This window comes from Ambystoma mexicanum, chromosome 11 (genome assembly GCF_040938575.1).
Source record: "Ambystoma mexicanum isolate Mex_15411 chromosome 11, UKY_AmexF1_1, whole genome shotgun sequence".
Taxonomy (NCBI): Eukaryota; Metazoa; Chordata; class Amphibia; order Caudata; family Ambystomatidae; genus Ambystoma; species Ambystoma mexicanum.
In genome coordinates this window covers 1,479,143,652-1,479,165,983 of record NC_090934.1, presented here as the reverse complement: position 1 = coordinate 1,479,165,983, position 22,332 = coordinate 1,479,143,652, and the positions used below count along the sequence as shown (strand labels likewise).

Genomic DNA, 22,332 nt, shown 5'->3' with positions numbered 1-22,332 from the left:
TTCAGGGCTAGGCAAGGGAGAAATAGGGCTAGGGATTTACACCCATAGCACCCTATGGAGACAGGGGGGTCACAACGGGTATGGTTACTCATCCCCTGCACTCTAATTCACTCAGTGACTACAGTAGGAGTTCCTCAAATCGCTGGACCTTCTGAATGTTTGCCTTGGTTCTATTGAACAAAGCCTATGGATTGCGGCTGCCGAGGTAACGTCAGGTTCATGGGTCTGGCTAGTTTGCAGTTCCGAGCTTCGATGGACTAAATTCTGGACAGCTGAACACTCAGGAGACAGACTTTGGGACCAACACTTGTGCAACGACCTCAGGGGACTCCCAGTATGCGACACAGTTGACAAGCAGCGCTGACCACTTGTTCAAATTTGCGGCTGGCAATCCTTGTAGCAAGAACAAAGAAGCTGCTTCTTCAAGGCCCCTCTTTGTGGTGGAGGGATACAACTTGGGGGTAATCCTTCTCATTCGATAAGCCGTTGATCTTTCGAGCCCCAAGGATCAAACCTGGGACGGCGATCATTATAGACATGAAGTCATACACAACGTCTGCATACCCCACAGGGTGGCTCTGGGACTGTTCTGAGTGCTTCCAGCAGCTGGATCTTAGAGCAGAGGTCGGAATTGATTATCCTTACTGGTCCGGGGGTAGAAGCACCAAAGGAGGTCTTCTTCAGATCGGCAGAGAGACATGGCTTTGCCAAACGAGTGAAGAAAGGGTACCAAGTGAAAAAAAAGATTTGTGATTGATTTAGAAAACTGCACAAAAGCGATTATTCAGACTTTCTAAACCGATCATGAAAAACACCTATCACCCATCGCCAAGCCCATAACCAGACCCGCACACCACCCCCATTCACTAACCTTACTATGCAATGCTCCTGAAAGTGCAGGGCCTGCCAGACACCACAGGCTATGCTGTGCTGAGAACAAGTGCATGCACGGCCAGTCACGGCTGACAGGAGGGGAGTAAGGGTGGGTGTGTGTGTGTGTGTGTGTGTGTGTGTGTGTGCGTGCATGCGTGTGTGTGGGAAGGGAGGGGCAGGGAGTCGGTAAACGAAACTGTGTGCATGTGTGGTTATGTTTGTGGTGAGGGTGAATGCGATGGGTGGGGGGAAACCCCCCTAGATAAAAGGAAGCAAACAAAGCAGGAGAGGGTGGGATCGCCTTCATGGGGAGTTTGGCTGGGGGAGCGGAGTACAATGTAATAATTCGATATTTTGAAGAGCACACAAAATTGGCAGCAATAAATCAGGCTGATGCAGAATTATCACACAGAACCGAAGAAAGGACTGCTGGCGATCTTCCAACAGTGAGTTCCGGGTCTTCAGAGGGCTGCTCTCTTTGGTAGGGGGCTTTGGCACCAAAGATGATCTGGAGTGTGCCTGCAGGAGCCGTTCCTTTTATCCAGGATCCGGGCTGGAGTTGGCTCCAGCCCACCAATGGCAAGGATCTGCAGCTTTCAAAGTGGCTGAGGTTGTCCAATCCTGGACAACATCCGGCCAACAACAGATATATCTGGTCAGGATGTGGAGTGGGTCCAGACAGACCCCGCCACCCACACACACAGACCACCTTTAGGTTCGTTTTTCTACAGTCCAATTGGTATTGAACTCTATAAGACGTATCCCTTGGCTTCAGGCACCAACGTCTAATTTAGGCCCGTATTACCCAAGGTTGGTAGAGTGGCTGAGCAGCAAGCGTTTATCTTAGGAGGAGGAATGTGAGCTGTAAATCAGTACATGGCAACCAGAACACACACAGGTCCAAAGAAAGACTCACACACTAAAAAGTCTATCAGTTTGGCCCCGAGGGGGGAGGAAGGGGAGAGGAGGGGATTGGGAGCAGGAGGAGGGGGGTTATGGGATTTATTATTTGTTCAAAATTTATAAAAAAGAACCTGAAAAAATAATTCTAGATTATACACAAGGCAAGTAATAACTAAAGAAATACTGTATCAACTAATAACATTACAAACACAGATCAGGGTAAATGATCGTGTGCTTTTTTATCCACACACAGTGACTTCAGTCAGGTCAGTAAGAGCACTTATTTGTATCAACTTTGCATTATTCGGTTATAAGTAAGTCCAGAGTGTAAAGAAGCAATATTAACAGGTGAGCAACACTGTAACAATCCTTTGTAAGGTGTCTGCAGTCTTTCCCGAACTAGGAAACTGTTCAGTTCAGGTTTTGGAGGGAAACAAGCAGTGTCAAAGCCAGTAGGAATGACCAGCAATGCCCAAGTCAATTGCCGTGCCGCACTGTCCTGTGGGTGGAGCACCGTCCCCTGCGCTGCCCGTGGCCGTCCCTCAAAGATGGCAAGCGGCTCCAAACTGCCATGCTCAACACTCGCTCCGCTGTCAAACACTCGTGTGACATCTGCAACCTCCTTATGGACCTTGATGTGCTCGCCATTACAGAGACATGGTTCAAGGACAGCTCTGTCACGAGCTTCAACGTGCTCCTCCCTGAAGGCTACAAAATCCTCTCTGCACCCAGGCCGAAGAAGACAGGGGTGGAGTGGCGCTAATCTTCCCAGAATGGATACCTGTGTCCATCATCCCTACTCAGGCCTACTCCTTTGAGTGCCTATGATATGATATGATAGGTTATTTATAACGCGCTTAATACCCAGAGGTTTCTAAGCACGGACCCGGGATCGAACCTGTGTTGCTCTGTGTCGTCTTGCTTCCAAGGCGAGCACGCTTCCCCCGAGCTATCCTCCCGAGACAAGTATCGGGAGGATAGATCTGCCTAGCCTGCAAGCTCTCACTCTCTCCCATATCTTCTCTCCAATCGGCCACCTTCTAACGGCCACTAGGACAGTCCACTCTCTTCCTCTCGAAATAGGCTGACCTGACCTCCTCCCTTCTCTCCTCCTCCTCCTCTCAACTCCTCCTAATGGGTGATCTCAGCATCCATCTGGACTCTCCTGACTCCTCAGGACCTTTCAGCAACCGATGCAACTCCTTCTCCCTCTCTATCCTACCCTCTGGCTCCACGCACACTGCGGGCCACACTTTGGATGCTCTCATCTCTACTGACATCCCTCCCTCTATCTCTCTCATTACCTCACTCTCTTGGACCTACCACTCTCTTCTCTAAACACACCTGGAGCTCTTCTCTCCTCTTGCAGCAATACATCGAACACAGCCACTTGGCTTCAAAGTCACCAAACCCATGAAAATAGTGACAGTGGCTGTTTTTGCCTCCGCCTACTCTCCTCCACCCACTCCTTCGGCTGACTCCCACCCTGACAAAGCCTTCGCTAACCGCAATCTCTATATCTCCAACACTCTTGACACTCTTGCCCCTGACATGAGGGTCCGACTGAAGCCATCCAAAAAGTGCAACTCTTGGTGCGACTCCGATCTGGCTCCCTTAAAAGCAAGTGTAGGGCAGCTGAGCTTAAGTGAACGCATCGGGCAGACCATCTGACAAACTGGCCGCCTCCTTCAAAGGAAAGATTGACTCTGCATCCGCTCCAAGAAAAGAGTCTTTATTCAAGCCTGCATCTCCGCGGCATCAAACAACACGGCCCAACTATTCAAAGTCGGGCAGGAACTGGCCAATCCTGCAGCAGCCTCTTCCGTCACACCCACCCAGGACCTTTGCTCGGCCCTGGCTGCACTCTTCATCACAAAAACCCAAGACATCCTTTCCTCCCTCTCTTCCAAACCACAGCATACACCAACACCAGAGCCTCTAAAGCACCCCCTACTCTTACCCTCTCTTCTCTCTCAACGGTCACACCCGATGAGGTCCTCAGACAAGTCCGGTCTATGAATGGTTCATCCAAACAGGTGGACCCCTCCCCCTCTAAAACCATTAAGGACAATATTGACTCCCTTATCCCATTCTTGGCTGATCTCTGCAACCTCTCCTTTTCCACTGGAGTTTTCCCAACTGCCCTTAAGCCCTCCCTTGTGCACCCTCTGATCAAGAAACCCTCTGGCGACCCCTCCATTCCGGCAAACTACAAGCTCTATCTATTTCCTGGGCAAACTCCTGGAGAAGTTGCTATCGCTCAGTTGACCCTCCGCACTGAATCTATTGGTTGCTTCCATGACTATCAGTCTGGCTTCAAAGCATCCAGAGGCACGGAAACTGCTCTTCTAAACACTTGTGAAGACCTGCTCTCAAATCTTGACACTAACACTCCCTCTGTCCTCATTCTCCTTGACCTCTCCTCTGCCTTTGACACAGTCAACCACAACATCCTGATTGTACGTCTCTGTGACACCCTGGGAATCACAGGTCAGGCACTGGTGTGGTTAACGTCCTTTCTCTCCGACCGCCCATCCCAGGTGGAACTTTGAGCCTTTCTCTCGTCTATAGCTCTCTCAACCTGTGGCATTCCCCAGGGATCTAACCTATCCCCCTGGTTCTTCAACATCTATATGGCTGCCCTGGCACGTGCGTTTGACACTTTCACCTCTAACTTCCAGTGTTACGCAGATCACACCCAGCTATCCTTCTAGGCTACCCTCAGCCGCCTCCACGCACATATCTGACTGTCTGTCCGCTATTCAGCCATGGTGTGCTGCAAACGACCTCTGCCTCAATGCCAGTAAGACTGAGATCGTTTGCATTGGGACCCCTGGTCCCGCTTTGCCACTTTCACTCTGGCCGGCCTCCCTTGGCCCTGCGGCCGCACCCAGATGCAAGGCTTAAAACCTTGGGGCCACCTTTGACTCCACAAGCTCCTTCTCCTCGCACATGTCTGACATCTCTAAAAAATCCAACTACCAGCTGCAGCACCTCAGAGGTACTCTACATTTTCTTACTTTCCCCCAGCCATTCACTGTCTCCAGAGCCCTGGTTCTATCTAGGCTGGATTATTGCAACATCCCCTTCCTCAACCTCCCTTCTTCTGCCTTGCGCCCTCTACAACTCACCCAGAACGGAACCGTGATACTTATATACTTGGTCTCAAGCCCAGGGACCGCATCTCTCTCTCTGGCGCTGAAATCCCTTCACTGGCTCCTCGTGGCTGAAAGGATCAAGCTTAAGACCCTCTGCATTGTCCACAAGGCTTTCCAGGGCCTGGGACCTACCTGCCTGCAACTTTGCCTACCTAAATACTGTCCTTCACGAACCCTCCGCTCATCTACCTTCAACCTTTTACGAGTCTTGGAGGGAGATCCTTATCCTCAGCAGGTGCCACACTCTGGAATAGCCTCCCTGCCGCCCTCTGTCTTGAGCCTGATCTTAAGTTCCGGAAACTCCCCAAGATCCTCCTCTTCCTTCTCTCTCCCTCTACCCTGCTCTTTCCTTCCATCTCTCCTCTTCCTTATGGCTTGCTGAATGGCCGCTTGGTGTACCTGAGAGTCTCACAGGTCCCGGGCACCACTACAGTCCTCTCTCGCACTTGCCTCAGGACCTACACCCACCCAACTTCACTGCACTTAAGAAATAACCCAAGAGAGTGGCTCTCTCTGCACTTACCTAGGCTCCACTGACCGGGCACACTTGGATCTCCCCATCCCTGTGACTGTCTGTGCACTTGCACGATCCGAATACACTGCGCCTGAAGATCGTCTGTCTGTTCTCCCCTGTCTTCTCCCCTTAATTGCACTGATAAAACTGCAGAATCGCTGCCAGGCCTATTTGTTGTGTCCTCTATTGTTAAATGTATTCTTTGCACTTACCCTGCCTGTTGAAGACTATTATCGCCTCAGAAATTCAAGGGCTCTGAGGGACTGTTACTGTTGTTTTTTCCCCATGTTCCCACCCTCCTTGAGCGCTTTGAAACACTTGCCATACCATACCAATAGAAATAAGACAATTCTGGTGCAAATCTTCAGTACAGGTATTGTGAAGGCATCCTGGAGTAAAACACAAACAACAGATTCTGGATTAACAATATTAAATTAAAAGTCAGGATAGAAAAACGCTCATCTTGCCTGTACTATGGTGGGATTTCCATACCAAACCAAAACTAAGGAATGGCAAAGTTCAAAAGTTCAATTTAGGAATCTGTCTGTGTCCAAAACCTATACTGGCCCTCAAAACTAATCTTACACAATGTGTAGGGATGTCGTAGCTTTCTTTCAGCTCCCTTCACCAAGTATAAAGCAGTTCCAATAAAAGTTTCAGGATTGTCTCGGGTTCAAAATTATTTTGAGTTAACCAACACTTGTGGTTCCCCCAAGTTTCAAAACATAGTTCCAAACACAACATATCTTGAGACTCTGTCCTCAAGTCAATAAGCAGGTTAAACCTCAGTGCTCTATTCCCCAAGATTCAGTTTCCATCTATAAGGATATTTTCCAGTTTTCTTAAAGGTCTGTGCCACACTTGCGCCCTCTGGATATGGTAAGGTCTGGGCTGCACTTGCGCCCTCTGGATATGGTAAGGTCTGGGCCGCACTTGCGCCCTCTAGATATGGTAAGGTCTGGGCCGCACTTGCGCCCTCTAGATATGGTAAGGTCTGTGCCGCACTTGCGCCCACTGGATATGGTAAGGTATGGGCCACACTTGCGCCGTCTGGATATGGTAAGGTCTGGGACACACTTGCGCCCTCTGGCTATGGTAAGGTCTGCGCCACACTTGCGTCCTCTGGCTATGGTAAGGTCTGCGCCACACTTGCGCCCTCTGGATATGGTAAGGTCTGGGCCGCACTTGCGCCCTCTGGATAATGGTAAGGTGTGGGCTGCACTTGCGCCCTCTGGATATGGTAAGGTCTGGGCCGCACTTGCGCCCTCTGGATATGGTAAGGTCTGGGCCGCACTTGCGCCCTCTGGATATGGTAAGGTCTGGGCCGCACTTGCGCCGATGGATATGGTAAGGTCTGGGCCGCACTTGCGCCGATGGATATGGTAAGGTCTGGGCCACACTTGCGCCCTCTGGATATGGTAAGGTCTGGGCCGCACTTGCGTCCTCTGGATATGGTAAGGTCTGGGCCGCACTTGCGCCCTCTGGATATGGTAAGGTCTGGGCCACACTTGCGCCCTCTGGATATGGTAAGGTCTGGGCCACACTTGCGCCCTCTGGATATGGTAAGGTCTGGGCCACACTTGCGCCCTCTGGATATGGTAAGGTCTGGGCCACACTTGCGCCCTCTGGATATGGTTGGTTTTTGTACAAGAATGCATTCACTGAAAGTAGCAGTTTATTCACTGGTTGAAGTTCTCCAAAGATCCATTCACACTGGAGTCCAAGGTATATTTGGCTCACTTGTATTGCTGAAGTTCTGTTCACTTTAAGGTTCAATAATGATCGATTTCTTGGATTCAATGCTTTATTGACTTGTAAATTCAACATATATAATTTGACTTGTATTTTAAATTGCATTCACTTTTGAGCTTGACACATGATGCATTTAAAAGCTTCTTTCTTTTATGATCTTCATATATAACAGTTTTCTTCAGTACGGTATTTAACAAGCTTGGTAAGCTTTTCATTTGGTCCGGAATTCAATAATTGTTAAAGATCTTTACTCAATTCACCTTGTTGTTAAAAAGGTTTCAATCACCTCATTTCCTCGTTATAATTTTTGGTAGATTGCCTTTGTAACGTGCCCCGCACTCAGAGACTTTAGAAAAACATTTATTTATATACACATGGCCACTCCGCTACAAAGTATTCTTACATATTCAAAGTTAATGAGGATTCCACTCGGAGACCTTCGAAAACGTGGTTTAACATGCATGCGACCACTCCGATCCAAAGTAATCCTCTGTGTAATGTTTAAACACTCGCATACCGGGTTTCCTTTCACCTAGAAACTCACTGGTTACATCTTTTGGCGCTCCTTCAGTGCAGATCTCTCGGCCTTTGATGGTCTGCCTGCGGACTCCACCTTCTGCCCCTCAGGCACTCCTGGGTAGGCTTCTGACCCCAGGAGAACAAGCACTGTGAACTCCACGAAAAGGGGTAGCCTCCATGCACGGCTCCCCTTATCGAGTTTGTTCGGTTGCACGGAGCACCAGCTGCCGGGCTGCACTCCTTTGAACCACCGGCGTGCTGCACACCTCCAGCCCTTCTCTGCTTCTTTTGAACACCCTGCTGCTACTACTAATCAGTCATTTCCTTCAATTGTACTGACGGGTCTACACATAGTACTTTGCGCCATTCGCACCCGTCCTGATCTGTTCCAATCAGGACTACTCTGTTGTCTGACCCTAATAGTCCATGCAAATCTAATGACAATATTGTCCCCGCCACCACCTCGGGTGGCACCATGGGTCGGAAAATAAAATCTGTGGGAACTCACCAACATTTTGTTGCAATTTGAGGCACTGCTTTTGCTAGTACCTTGATCCCATAGACAAATATGTCCGGGACCACAGGAACTCCACTGACTACTGACTCCCTTGCCATTGTATTGATTATTGCCATTGCTTGAGCTACACACATCCCCGGAGTAGAACACACTACCCCTTGATCTGTGAATGATCTAGTTAAATGTAGATTACTGAGCAGATCCCTACCGAACAAGTTAACAGGGTACCTCTTTGAATACAACAAGGGGGCTCGTACTACCTTTCCTCCCACTTTTAAATCCAGCTCCTATGTGTTTGGAACCATAGAATAGACCCGAGAATCCCTGCGTGTCAAATGTTTTACCTGATTATGGAAAGTTCCCCTCCATAATGCATAATTTAATTGCACCTGAATATAGCATAAATATGAATTGCTTGTTTCCTATTTCCGCCTCAACCAACGGCTCCTCTTCAGGGTGTGCAGTTGTCAATAGGATTGGACACTCAAGTGCTCTCTGTGGGCTGTCCTATTCAGAATATGTATTTGACCCGGGTAATGGAAAAAAGGGCCACCCCCGCTATCGCAACTCCTTGGAATGGGGCCCCCGTTCCCCCCGCCATCCTGTTAAACTGTGTTCCCTCACCCTGCTGTGGTTGTTGTCCACGTTACCCTTGTCCGTCAGCCCCATAAGGGAACTGATTTTGACCCCCTTGTCTGAATTACGGGTGTCCCATTCCTTGAGGCCCTTGGAATCCCTGCCGTGGAGGTGATGGTCCATAATTAAATCCCATCCCGGGTCTGTTCCTACATTCCCTTCCGAAATGCCCCCACCCCCAGCAATACCAGCACTGTGATGTTCCCAATCCTCCTACCCGGGGCCCTATCCCCCCCAAAGCCTCCTGCCCTTGCTCCTCCAAATCCCCCTCTTCCCCTTGGTGCTCCTTCATACTGCCACTGTGGGTGGGGGTACTGGTCCCCAACCCCATTGTACCTGTCCTTCTTTGGCCCATAGTGGCGCAATTTTGGCATTCACACCCTGTTGAGTATCTCATGTCCTTTCCCCCTGAGCCACCAGCGATGACAACCTTATTTAGTTTCTTTTCCACTAGTTTTGCCTCATCCGTTTGCTGCTTCTGGGCGGTCTCACTGTCCCGCTCCTTGATTCCCTTACAATGGTGGACTATTATTCTTTGTATCTCCGCCCACCCTTTGGCTTCAACTCCCACAATTTCATCTAGTGCCTTCTGGACCTCTTTTGGTAATCCCCTCTTTATAATAAAGTAGAAAAATGGTACAGAATGGTCCCATTGCCCTCCTGTCTCAACTCTCCACATTTCCTGTAATTTAAGAATAAACCTAACTTGGTCCTCATCATCACCCATTGTGCACTGCATTAAAGAATGTAAGACAGTGGTATATGGGTACATCTTTCGTCTGCATTAAAGAATGTAAGTCAGTGGTATATGGGTACATCTTTCGTAGGGCATCCCATACCATGCCGTTACTTCATTAAAAGCTGCTCCATCATGTTCGTAATTTGCAAGAATTATTCCAGGGTACCCAGCCCTTACCCATATGTCCCCAGCCTGGTATCCAACTATGGCGACCAGTAAACTCTTAAGGTCTCCTAGTGCTAAAGCTACTGCTGCTGTTTGTTTCTCAAATTCATAGATCCATTTACTGGCTCTGGCTGTAAGCTGGGGGGAGAACTTTTATCAAATTACGTTTGTCCATTTGAGGCCATAGCAAATACTGCATTATCCCTACTCCTTTAATTTTAAGAGGCATCTACATGTCTATTTTGTTTTCAACCCCGTTTTTAGTATTTTTCTGATTTTGTAATACCACCATTAAATCTGGTCCATTTCTCGGTCTATCCCTTCCCACTGCCTCTTGTGGCGGGGATGGGTTTCTCACCGCCTCCTCTCCTCGATCTCTTTCTTCCCCTGCCTCTTCATTATTTCTGCCACCTTGATCTTCCCATTCTTTTTCCCTCGCTGCTTCGACTTCTTGTCCCAGAACTGTCAATACCCTCTCCCCATCATCTTTTTCGACACAAACATTTCTTATGGCCCCAGGGTTGAATCGAAGCAAAAAATCACCTAACTTCCAATCCCCTATTTATTGCACCGGTAACCTTATTTCTGGTGGTACATCTCCAGGTTCTTTTAACCTGACCAACCTTTCCCGAAACGCTCTCAAGTTGTGGTTCATATCTGCTTGTTAACCCCCTGGGTACACTGATGCTACAGGAATGTCAGCGCTTGTGGATGGGTTATATGGAAGTGGAGGTGCAAAAGCTCTTGAGTGCCCCCCCGTTGCTGATCCTGATGATACTGTTGTCGACAATTTCTCTACCACTGGAGTCTTATAGACTGGATTTGTATACCCTTACATTGGATCTCTTTTTTACCTTCCTTTTCTTCTATATCCTCGAATAATCGCCAAAGATCTAAAATCTCTTTTCTTTTTTGTAACCTTTTCCCTTATATTTTACTGCTAAAAAGATGGGCATTTTTTTCTAGCGTGTTCCTGTTATGGGAGCCCTGCTCTGGCCAGGAGCAGGGCAACCCCCCCTTCCTTTGTTTCCAACACCCATTGTCTATGATATTTTTCTATCCTGCCACAGTACAGTGGCAGGTCCCTATGCATGTATCTTATTGGGGTTTCTTCCCTCATAATACTGCGCACGTCCCTGATGCTTCACTTAGACCTTACTGCTATGCTGCACACGCTGCTGCTTGTTACACAAAAATAAAGATCAGCACACTTTTTCCCACCCCCTTTTTCCCACTTTTACACACGACTCATCATCCACCTTCCTTCTTTTTTACCAGAAAAGACAGCAAGAGTAAATGTTAATAATTGACTAAAAACCAGGCCCATTCCTTATACCGGGCCACTACTTATGTTTTCCTTATAGCCTCGTAGTACCACCTTCTCAGCTTTTTTTACATGCTGAGGATCCCATTGCTTTTATCGTCATAAAAGAATTCTGCGTGGCACTACCTTCTCAACCTATTATGGCGTAGGATCCCTTACCTCCCAGTCTTTATATGCGGAGGCTCCCTTTCTTCACATTCTTTACACACTGAGGCTCCCTTTCTTTACATGATGAGGCTCCCTTTCTTCCCAGTCTTTACATGCTGAGGCTCCCTTTTTCCATTATAAAAATTAGAAAAACAGAAATACGTGACAATTTCTATACATAATCCACTTCCTATCCAATCTATACCTTCACACATCACCTGAAATTCTATCCAGTCTATACCATAACACATCACCAAAGGTCCTATCCAATATATACCTTAACACTTCACCAAAAGTCCCATCCACTCTATGTCATTGACCTCGTACTTCATCCATTCGCACCTCATACTGTCATACGCACATGTCCCCTTCTTGTTACAAGAGTCCACTTACATGTGTGTGTTCTCCTGAGTTTCCTCCATTACGGGGTCCAATACCGGCCTGTACTCCTCTCTGGAGCCACTCCCCGCTTCAGAGAGCAGAGAGGATTTCTATTAAAATGGCTCCTTCTAAAGCCGTTCAGGAAACACGTGTTTCTTTATTTGGGGGACCGGTCGCTGTAGGCGGGCGTGGCTCTTTTTCCTGAAGAATTGGCCTGGAGCCTTTCCGCAAAGTACAGGGGAACTGGGATCACGTCAGGATAGTCACCATTTGTAAGAGTGTGTCCCTAATTACTCTCACGCCAGAATCAATACACCCCTTTCGAGAAATAAGGCAAAAAGGCAATCTTGTAAGGATACTAAGTTTAATCTTACAAAATGAGGATAGCAGCAAAAGACTCTGCTGCCTGAATTGTCTTCTCCTGTCCCTCTCCCCGTTCCTTCCTTCCAAAGTGGTTTCAGGCAGGGTTTTATATAGGCCTTCTTGCTGTGGTGGTGTCACTGGAGCTGGATCATGGCTTCATCCCAATCCGTCCTGTTTCCATTATAGGGATGCTCAAAGCCTTCTTTCTTCATTGTCAGCAGTTTTGTCAGAGTATGCTGTTCTACATTTTGCTAGCTATGCAAAAACACACAGCAGCTCTGCAGACCTTTACAAACCTTGAGGCCTAGCACAAGGAAAAACTAAACATTTTTATGTACAAACAATTTTCATTCATTTTATCCATATTTCACTCCTCCTGCTAACGTCATCGGAGTCCTGTAGTTTTCTCCACACTTAATACTTATTTATCCCATTCTGCATTTTGCCGCACAAAAACATGCGAGTCCTATTTTGAACGCGCATGGACTCTTGATGGACAGTGGACACCTGGTGAGTCAGTTAATGCTGGCCATGGTGACGGTCACCGCACACTAAGCCTGCAGTCTATTTTGAATCCCACAGGCCACATTCCTTCTGGGAAGGAGGGGGAGTTTGACTCTCCACAGCACTAGTTAAGTTTTTAAAATGCCTAGGATCGGACATTACAAACCTATCCAACTAATAGTTAATTGCGCCTTATATTTAGACAATAACTAGCTTCTTCAGTGCTTGCATATGTCTGTGTATGTGATTATGTTGGCATGAGAGAGCCTTCCCAGTGCCCCTCCTCCCCCCTAGTCCATTATAGCACCTTAAAGAGGTCTTGCCTCACTCTAAAGCGCATGGGGGTTCAGGAGGACCCTAGTTCCTTCCCAACAGTCGGTACCATGGTAGCAAGCGTCTCTCCCCAGCTTGGTTATCGGCGGAGGAGAGCCCTGTGTACCATTGACGTCTGCTGCAACACACGCTGTCTATTGTTCGCGATCTTACAATTCCTTCCGTGGAGGTTTCACGGGCCTGGCTCGGAAAGGGCAAGATTGCTTCTCTCCTTGTCACCTTCTCGACTCACGCCGTCTTTCTCCTCCTCTTGAACTGCCGTGCTGACTTAGCTCTCTCGTCGTGCGGTCTGCCTTGCTCATATTGTGGTCTTGTGCGCCAACTTTAATCCCTGTAGGGAAGGGAAAGGGCCATCAGGTATGTGTGATTCTGGTCAATTTCCTACTTTGTCTGACCTTTGTGGTGGGACATGTCAGGTGAACAGCTCTGGTATTTGTCTGTCGTCTTTCGTGTTGCGCAAAAGTGTTTGTGTCGGAAAGGAGGGGGGGGGGGGGGAGAGTTTGAGTATCCTAAGAGGTAAAATGGGGAAAAGGTGTTTTAAGAAGTGGGATACTGTGTCTCACCCTTCGGTGTCCCACTTCCACTCCCCGAGGACCCCCCATCCAGGTGATCCATCCTTCCTCACTGGTCCACCGCCAGGAACTGGATGCAATAGCGAAGGCCGTGTCCTGGCCACATGGATGACAGATCCCCAGGGACTAGCGAGTGAGACACCTTCAGCTTTCTCACAGAAAGGAGTTACTGTTTAACCACTCCGCATACCCACATAAGGTGGTGTGTGCTAACCCCACAAAAGAAAAGGTAAGATGAAAAGTATCCTACTAGTGTTGAGAACAGTAGCTCTCATTGGAAAACGGTACAAAAATAAAAAGGGGAGCCCAAGGCACTCCCCAGCAACACTGCACACTGCACATAGGGTGTGTGCTGCAACAATCACTTACAGATGGATGTAGTGAAATACATGGGGGAAAGCAGGACTCCATTAAAAGAAAGGGTTCCCAGATCAGAGTGAAAAGAATGAGTGAGGAAAACTCCCACTCACTCAGAAGATTTTAAAAAAAAAACATAATTCCAGCAAAAGTGCTCGGGGTCTCTCAGGTTGAGGGGAATAGGCACAAAAAATGAGAATTCTACCTATCAACCACACCTATGCCCGCAACAGCTTTCCCTGTGAAAGGGCTTACAATATATGGAAAATCCAGTCACTCCAGGGCAGGAAGAAGGTCCAAAGACAAGATGCCAAAGGTCACGCAAATATCTTGTGGTATATGGCATTAAGTGGAAAAATTAAAAATTGCACAAGACTACGAAAAAAGAAAACCCTGTAAAAGGTTATCTGCTGCTACCGGCCCATCCTAGACACACCATGCAAGTAACCAGAAAGTTGCTAATAACAAAGTTGCAAGGACACAAAGTGTCCATACCACAATTCACAGAATCATATTTGCTGTGTGTGTGTGCTTCCTGTGGAACCACTTCCCATTGTAATGGCGTGCTGTTGTGTGTATTCTAGCAATAACATGCTAACATAAATGATGTAAATAAAAATGACCACCATGCTCTCCTAAAATAGGCCCAACCCTCAATGTGATACACCCCCCTGTTCTATGTGTGTGTATCTGCATTGCCTTGGTGCCTGCAGTGACCATATTTGTCTGCGATGTGTGTTACATTAGAGGCGCATGCGCCGGAAACTGATCTTGGGCCTACTGTTCATGTGGTTATGCACTGTACTGTGAAAGGTGTGTCCCCCCTCCCAAGTCTTGCCAAATTTCCCTTGTATTTTCTGTTTTTTTCCTTCTTGCATGCTTCAGAAATGTGTCAATCTTCCTCCCACATGTGCCTCCTGTGCGCAGCTAAAGTATGTCCGTTTTATATCTGTGGCTTCCTAATTCCCATAATTGTGCCTGTGTGTGTCATCGCAGCCCTATCCTTTCCCATGAAAATTCCTGCCTCAATACGTGTGTGTGTGGATACATTCCTTTGCCAGCCCATGGTCACGAAATGCATCTGACACTTCCAGGGTTATCCCTCCCCATAAATCACAAAGCGTGACTCCCTTTTACTTCGTGTGCCGGCCTTAGATATCTTAAGGTATTCCACTTATTGCTAACTAAAAGCGCTCGCCAGAACTAAAGAATATATCCACTAAATATCCGCCTACCGCATTTCTATGCAGTGTCTGAAAAAATGCTTTACACAACTCTGGCACAGTGTCAACGTTAAAGCAGCACAGTTGCTCAGATAACCCAAAGAAATTGTTTTATAAACCCCCCAAAAAGAATCTTTGCACCCAAGCACATCCATTTACACTATCCCCTTAAAACCCCCTACCTTCACTGCCCCCTCCTCATTAAAACCAATTTTAAATTCCTTCTAGTAAAATATCCACTCTACTCGCTCCCAAGAAACCACCCCCCATTGTCAAAACAACATTCTTACCTGTTCTGGCTCTGAACAATACTTAAAATAATGTGTCTGCTAAAACATGCCATCACAACTATTACGTGTATACATGTTCCGCACCTATGCTCATGCCGACAGAACTGGTGCTCACCATTAAGCGGGCCAAAGAAAACACTGCGAAAAAGTAAATATTTAAGCCTCCAACACAAAACGAATGCCTTGTCAATACAGTTTGTAAGACAGAGCTTTACAAATTCAACAACGGTTGCAGTAATACATTGTTAAAAAAAAAATCAAACACATAAAACATGCTTGTGTTAAAATATGTGTTATTCATCATCCCAATATAAATGTGTAATCTCGTGTAGTATGCTCCTCAAAGCACAATCCTTTCTTACTTAACTCACTCCACAACCCCCTTCTCGTCTGGTCCCCACGTCACATTTCATAAGCCCCCTCTCCCCCCCACACTCTGTCCAAGCCATCCAAAATCCCACGTTTTCCAAAGGTTCCCCTCTCAGCCATTTCTCTAGCTAACGGTCTCTGTTACTTTGCAATGCCTTGGTTCATGCACATTTTCCTCCAATGCACAAAGTCACTTTGCCCTGTTCGCTATGCAATGAAAGGTGACATTCACAGTTTCTTTCTATGTTAAAATTCCGACGTGCTTCTTGGGGTGCTGGCCAATCACACTTCATTTGCCCAACATGATGCTCAATACACCTTCTTTTTGCTTACTTGGTTTTATTTAATGTTGTCCAAAACATATATTAACAAATCCGCTGCATGCGCCATCGCCTTCCGTGCTACATGAAGCCAGCTTTGCCTACTTGGGTGCCCCCACCCCCTTCACTGTATATCATTTTCCAAAGCCTGTTGGCAGGAGTATAGTCGTCAAAACTCTTCAAAAAGAAACTATTCTATTGGGGGGGGGAGTTTTCCATCTTTCCATAGACAGCGCAAGCAGAGCCTCCCATTTAAAGAAAGAAAACAACATATCTTAGGCTGCCACGGCAAAAGATAGAAAGTGAGAAAGAAAAACAACACACACAGTAACAATATTTCCATAACCCACAATGTTGTGCATTCCTCCCCACACACTACATATTCAACTGCACTAAAAACATGACACGGTTCAAATACACTCTACACACACGACAAATACAATAACCATACACACACACACACACACACACCCCCCCCACTTGTTCAAATGCCCTCAGCGCACACACATACACACCACAAACCCACTTTCATTTTAACCTCCGCCCTAGGGCAGTCCATCATTCTTCCACATGATTTTCAAACCCATCCCAATAATGTCACTTTTTTAGTATTCATTTTTCATTTCCCAAAACTTGAAGACTTCGATACGTTGTCCACCAAGTCTGTGCTTCACGATGGATCACAATGCATTGCTCACTTAGCATAAATGATAACCCACTTCTCCCAGAGTAACAACAAGCCCTCCATCTCTCCACCGCCCTTTTTCTGTTCTCTGCACCCAAGGGCCAATATAAAAATCTGTCATGTGCTCCTCGAGCCAATTCAAGCGCCAATCCACCCATATATACTCTGCCAACTTCTAAGCGCTTTCAGTCCTATTCAATAACCTCACTTGTGACGTCACAAACACTACAGCAAGGCAAAAAAATAGACAACAGCTGCCCCTTCACTACAAGTCCACTTAAAATACTTCCATAACACACTTACAAACTTAACAATACATAAATAACAATCTGTGGCCCCCTTCCTGTCTACCTAACAGGGAACTCCAATAATTCTTGTGGTCCTCTTATCTATTGCGTCATCTGTAGAGGTCTACCTCTGCGTGGTCACAGCCTCTGTGAGTAAACAACCAAGGAACTAACCTTCAATGATACCAGCTAGCTACTTCTGCCAACCCTACTCACAGGTAGCCCTCATCCATGAAGCAAGCTAAAACGCCTATTCAACAGGTAACTGAATAATCAGTTATTTACATACTTTTTGTCATCTGTATTCTTAAGTTAATCGTCTAAGCTGACTGCCTAAACTGATAACCGTAGACCAAATGTTCCCTAACCAAGACATAAAAGTGCACAAGACTAGAAAAAAAGAAAACACTGTAAAGGTATCTGCTGCCACCCGCTTATCCTGGGCATATCATGTAAGTAACCAGAAAGTTACTAAAAACAAAAAGTTGCAAGGACACAAAGTGCCCATAACACAACTGAGAGAAGGTGAAATGTGCAGGAAAAATAAACAAAGAACTTTACAACAGAGAACTGATTTCTCCTGCACAGATATCCGTAGGGACGAATCTATGTCCCCGAGAAAGATGAGCTTTGCAAGGTAAGTGGAGCCAAAGGGAATTAATTTCCTTCTCAAAGTCAGGAAAGGTTCAAAACACTAGCAAAAGAACAGAGTCCCTGATGTCTTATGGGGGGAAAGCAGCACAAAGTAAAATCTTTCTTAACACTTGGTACAGTAAGTGGTCTCTCAGGCTTGACAGAGCAAGCACAAGGATTAGTCATTCTAAAAGGGGACAATTCTTCAATACCTTGGCAAGCTGGGACATGACCTGCATGGCTGGCTTATCCTCGACAAATTCCTCCTTTACATCTGCATCAAAGGTAAGGTATGCAAGCCCTTCTACAGCCCAGCGGCGCGTGCTGGCCTTTATTTCCTCATTACAAAGCCATCTGTGGGGGGAAAAACAAACATATATTCAACTGTTTAACATAGGAAACAAGCGTGATGCACTTGACAAAATAGGCTGATCCTATAAATTGATAAGCTACTTGAGTCTGAATCAATGTGTGGGTACGAGACTTAGCTGTAAGTCCTAGATTTATGAAGGTTCTCGTCATAAAGCTGCGGTTGGATACACTCCCATTTGCAAGTCTGTGCAATGAGTGCCATAGCAAAGTGCCCTTTTTGTGCGGTTAAAAGTGAAAGCACTAGGCACTTTGTTTTAACAAATATGTCCATATTATTTGGATTCAAGGAAAAGGTTCCTTGGACTCCTTTTTAGAGAGAGGCGGGTCAGGATCATGACAGGGGCGAGGACTCTTTGTAGCCTCTCCAGCAACAGCCTGGCCGCCACATATTCTACCTCACACGACTTGACATGGCCTTGGCGTAGAAGGCAGATTAAGAAATTGAAACTGGCTAGCTCAAGTAATAATGTATCCTGCCTAGTACCGAACCTGGCTTCAAAACAAACGTATGTCTGAATGGAACTGTTGGCTACTTGTCCTTTCTTGTAGATAGTGCCTCGAGATGTTTTTATCAACTGTATAACACTGTCCATATAATTTGAACTGAATATTGATGTTTTTTATACGTGAAAAGTATTGTATGCATTTTATACCGAATTATGGAATGGATTTTAATTGATGATTTTATATCTGGCAGCTGCTGCGGGATGTGTTTTTATCTATGTTGTTTTTTGTGTTGTTTTTTGTGGTTTTGTTTTTAACTGAAATAAAGCTGTACTGAGACTGAATATAGGAAACAAAGGCAGAAAGCCAAGTAGAGACAATGCTTCTGCCCTGAAACGTTTGACTATCCTTCCTTCATTGTTCTAATTGATTTTCATTCCCATGTTCCCTCCCTGCTGCCCTCTGGGTGCTTTCAAACACAATCTACTTGATGTATAAACACCTTACAAATGCACAATAACATAAATAAATAAGTATAAACCCTAAGACTGTTTTAGATCTGTATACAGCAGATCCGGGAAAGCAAAACCCAATGGTAGGACTTTAAGAAAGACGCAATGCATATCAAGGTAGGTAAACCCTATTGGTAAGCCTTTACACTCATTCAATTCAGAATAATAAAACAGTACCAATAGAAGGGGGAAACGCCATTCAAAATAAGTAAAATAATGTATATACTTCTGCGAGGGGCAGAATGCAACTTAAAGGTAGGTATGAAGTTAATGATACTTTGTAAATTATTCTATTGCCGGGGTAACCACACTAATTGCTTTAGCAAGTAAGTACTTTTCCACTTGTTATACTTTTCAAGACAGAAGCCTCATTTTATATTGAGCACAATAAGGTCACCTATGTTCTAAAATGGTGGCTCCCTTCTTTTTTCGCCCATTTTAGCATGGCTGTTCTTTGTTAGCCCTTCAATCATTCTGGGAGGGGGAGGTCTGTGTGTGTTTTGCCTTTGGCGGGAATACTTGGGTGTCTCTGCCTAGGCTCCAGAGTGTCTGGGCAGGTAGGAAGTGGGGGAGGAGTTTTTCACCCCCCTGTTCTTTGTCTGACTGAGTGTCTGAATGGAACCAGCTCCCATTCGGGGTCTGGCTGTCCTGATTGGACAGCCACCCGCCCCTTTCTGTAAACTGCTGAGAGAGATAGGAGGGTGTGTGCAAAAACTGAATATAAGGTGAGGTTCCTGAGGTGAAAGGCAAGTCGACCACTGGAAACTGAAGTAACCAAATATGAAGACGACCAGAGACGCCCGCAGACCCTTTGTAACAGTGAAGTGACCACTGAAGACTTGACCCCATATTTCTATGCAGACGAGACCCACAGAGGACGACTCCTTCCCTTTGGCTTGTGCGAACAACAAGCCCTGAGACAAACTACAATCTGAGCCATCTCCCGAGGTGCTGTGCCTCTCCAGAGCTGCAGACCGCGAATACCACGAGACCTCCGACCCAATCGTAGTGCAACATCTTGCCGAGGCCGAATCTGTCCAAGTCTTTGCTGAGCTCCAGGTGAACCTCCAGAGACACAATCCAACTCATCCATGTCCCCTCACCAGAGGTCAGGACTCCAGGAATCAAATAAGATTGCCCGGGTGAATCAAGTCCTTTGTTGGTGCTGCAGAATAGGCACCAAAAACCAGACTGTCCAGAGGAGCTGAAGAAATCCATGGCAGAGGTCCGCCTTCAAGACTGCTGCTGAGAAATCCTGATCAGAGTCCAGCCTTTCGTCACCAGACCAAGTCGATGAGCTAAGGGATAAAGGGAAATCAGCCCTCCTTCTCCTCTCGGCTGTATTTGTCCTTGTGGACCACATGGTCTTATGTAGCCACCTAGATTCAGCGGCTCACTTTTCCAAGGAGGCCATAGTCTGGATGGAGTCATTTCTAAGTGACAGGACTATGCAGATATTCTCCCCCACAGCAGCTGCAGACCCTATACCCATCACGTGTGGTGTGCCCTGGGGATCATGTATCTCACCTAGATTATACACTATATTTTGTAAGCCCCTTTTCGATGATCTGGACCATCTTGGTATCACCTATACGAACTATGCAGATGATACCCAGATTCTCCTTCCACTTACTAGGGATTATGACATGGATTTGGCCTGGGTGCATAGGGTGTATCTCATTATCCAGGCATGGATGGCCACCCACGGACTATGCCTGAATGATGACAAAACTGGGATCATCATTCTGGGGACCCCCACCAACCTCAAAAAACTAGGGCATGAATACTCTTCATTCATTATCGATGGCAACATCATCAAAGTGGCCATCGAGGTAAAAACCCTAGGATTCTACCTCGATTCAACCCTCTTATTCAACAAACAAGTCCATATCTTGGCCTCCACTACAGCTTACACTTGTAAACTGATTAGAACTGCTTTCTGATAACAGCAGCATCATCATCCTGGCCAGAGCCCTCATTCTGTCCAGGCTTCACTACTGCAATGCCCTGTATATTGGCTCCAACAAAGCTATCATCAGCAAAATCCAAACCCTCCAAAATAATGCCCTTAGAGCGGCCCTTGGAGTGGCTAGGAGAGACCATATTTCCGAGATCAGGCATCAAAATAACTGGCTATCCACCAATGACAAAATCGAACTGAAAACTGCGTCTCTCGCCTATAAATCTTTGAATAACGCCGCCCCCAGCTGTCTCTCAGAGAGATTCCTTAGAAGGACCTCAATGAGACCCACCCGACTAGTCAATACCAATTGCCTCCGCATCCCTAGATTCAAACTATCCAAGGTGGGAGGTAGTAGCTTTCCGACCAAAGCGGCCCAGCTCTGGAACTCCCTTCCACCCTCAATTCAAGAAGACCAATCTTACCAAAACTTCAGATCCAACTGTATTAACTGGCTGAAGTCCACTGACCATTAGGACCATTCTCTCCTCGCTCTCGGTCCACCCTGCTGGCCACCTTGCTCCAATATAGTACACCCGGCGGGTGCTACCTCTCTCTGCCCACCAATCTTGTGACCCTTACCCTGACCTAGCCTCATACCTCATCTGGGCCGTCATAGGATTGTTTACACTATGTACTTTTAATGTCTTATATTCACTTGTATCCATACCAGTATATGTAATGTATGTTTATTTATTTATCTGCGTAACTAAGCTAAGAATGTACTTGTAAACTATGCGCCCTGATACCTACAGGTTTGTCCTCTCGGGGATGTCCTTGGAACAGGTTTAGGTGTAAATCTTTCTTTCTTTCAGAGACCTTGGGTTTCCCCTTTGTCTCTTTCTTTGGCCGGGAATTAGAAGGGTGTCCTTCCTGTGGACTGGGGGTTATAGGAATCTCTGTAACCTCCCATTGAGAGTCATCCAAAGTTGCCTCTCTGGCCAATCTTGTTTGCTCCTGCTTCCTTTCATTGGGAGGCCTGTGGGTGCTTGATACAACTCCAAAAGTTTTTAAGTCATTCCCCAGCAGGAGTACACATCCACATTCTGCTGTTCCGACAGACCCAGGGACACTAAAGCAACACTGGCTGAAACTCCAATGGGGTCTTCAGCCAATATTTGAAAGTTACCACTTGCCATATGAACTTCTCCCTCAGGAATGAAGGCTTAGGAGGCAGCGTGGACCCCTGAAGGTTTACCCTTATACCTGCGATCCCCTTTCACATGGTCAGTTGACCCACATGCATAGCACGTACCAAGTGCTCTCTGGAATGGGGGGATTCTGCTGACCTCCCTCTGGTTTAGCACCAGAGGGTTCACTAGACTTAGGCTTCCCTTGGAATGTACCCTTATTTTATTTGTGGCCCTCTTTTGAATGGTTGGAATTAGAATTTTCTTTCCCCTCTTTCGTGTGCTGCTTCCCATCATCCTTCTTGTGAGTATCCCCAGAATCCTTGTGAGCGGCCCGGTTGGCTACTCAC

The 22,332-nt window shown here is 46.6% G+C and overlaps 1 protein-coding gene across 1 annotated transcript in view; it reads right to left on the bottom strand.

The window, feature by feature from the left end:
• UNC45A (unc-45 myosin chaperone A) overlaps window positions 1-22,332 on the bottom strand; it is a 239,197-nt gene that overhangs the window by 97,514 nt on the left and 119,351 nt on the right. Inside the window, exon 12 of the mRNA XM_069625194.1 lies at window positions 17,777-17,918. Within this exon, the coding sequence (XP_069481295.1) occupies window positions 17,777-17,918 (142 nt within the window). The remainder of the gene's footprint in view (window positions 1-17,776; window positions 17,919-22,332) is intronic.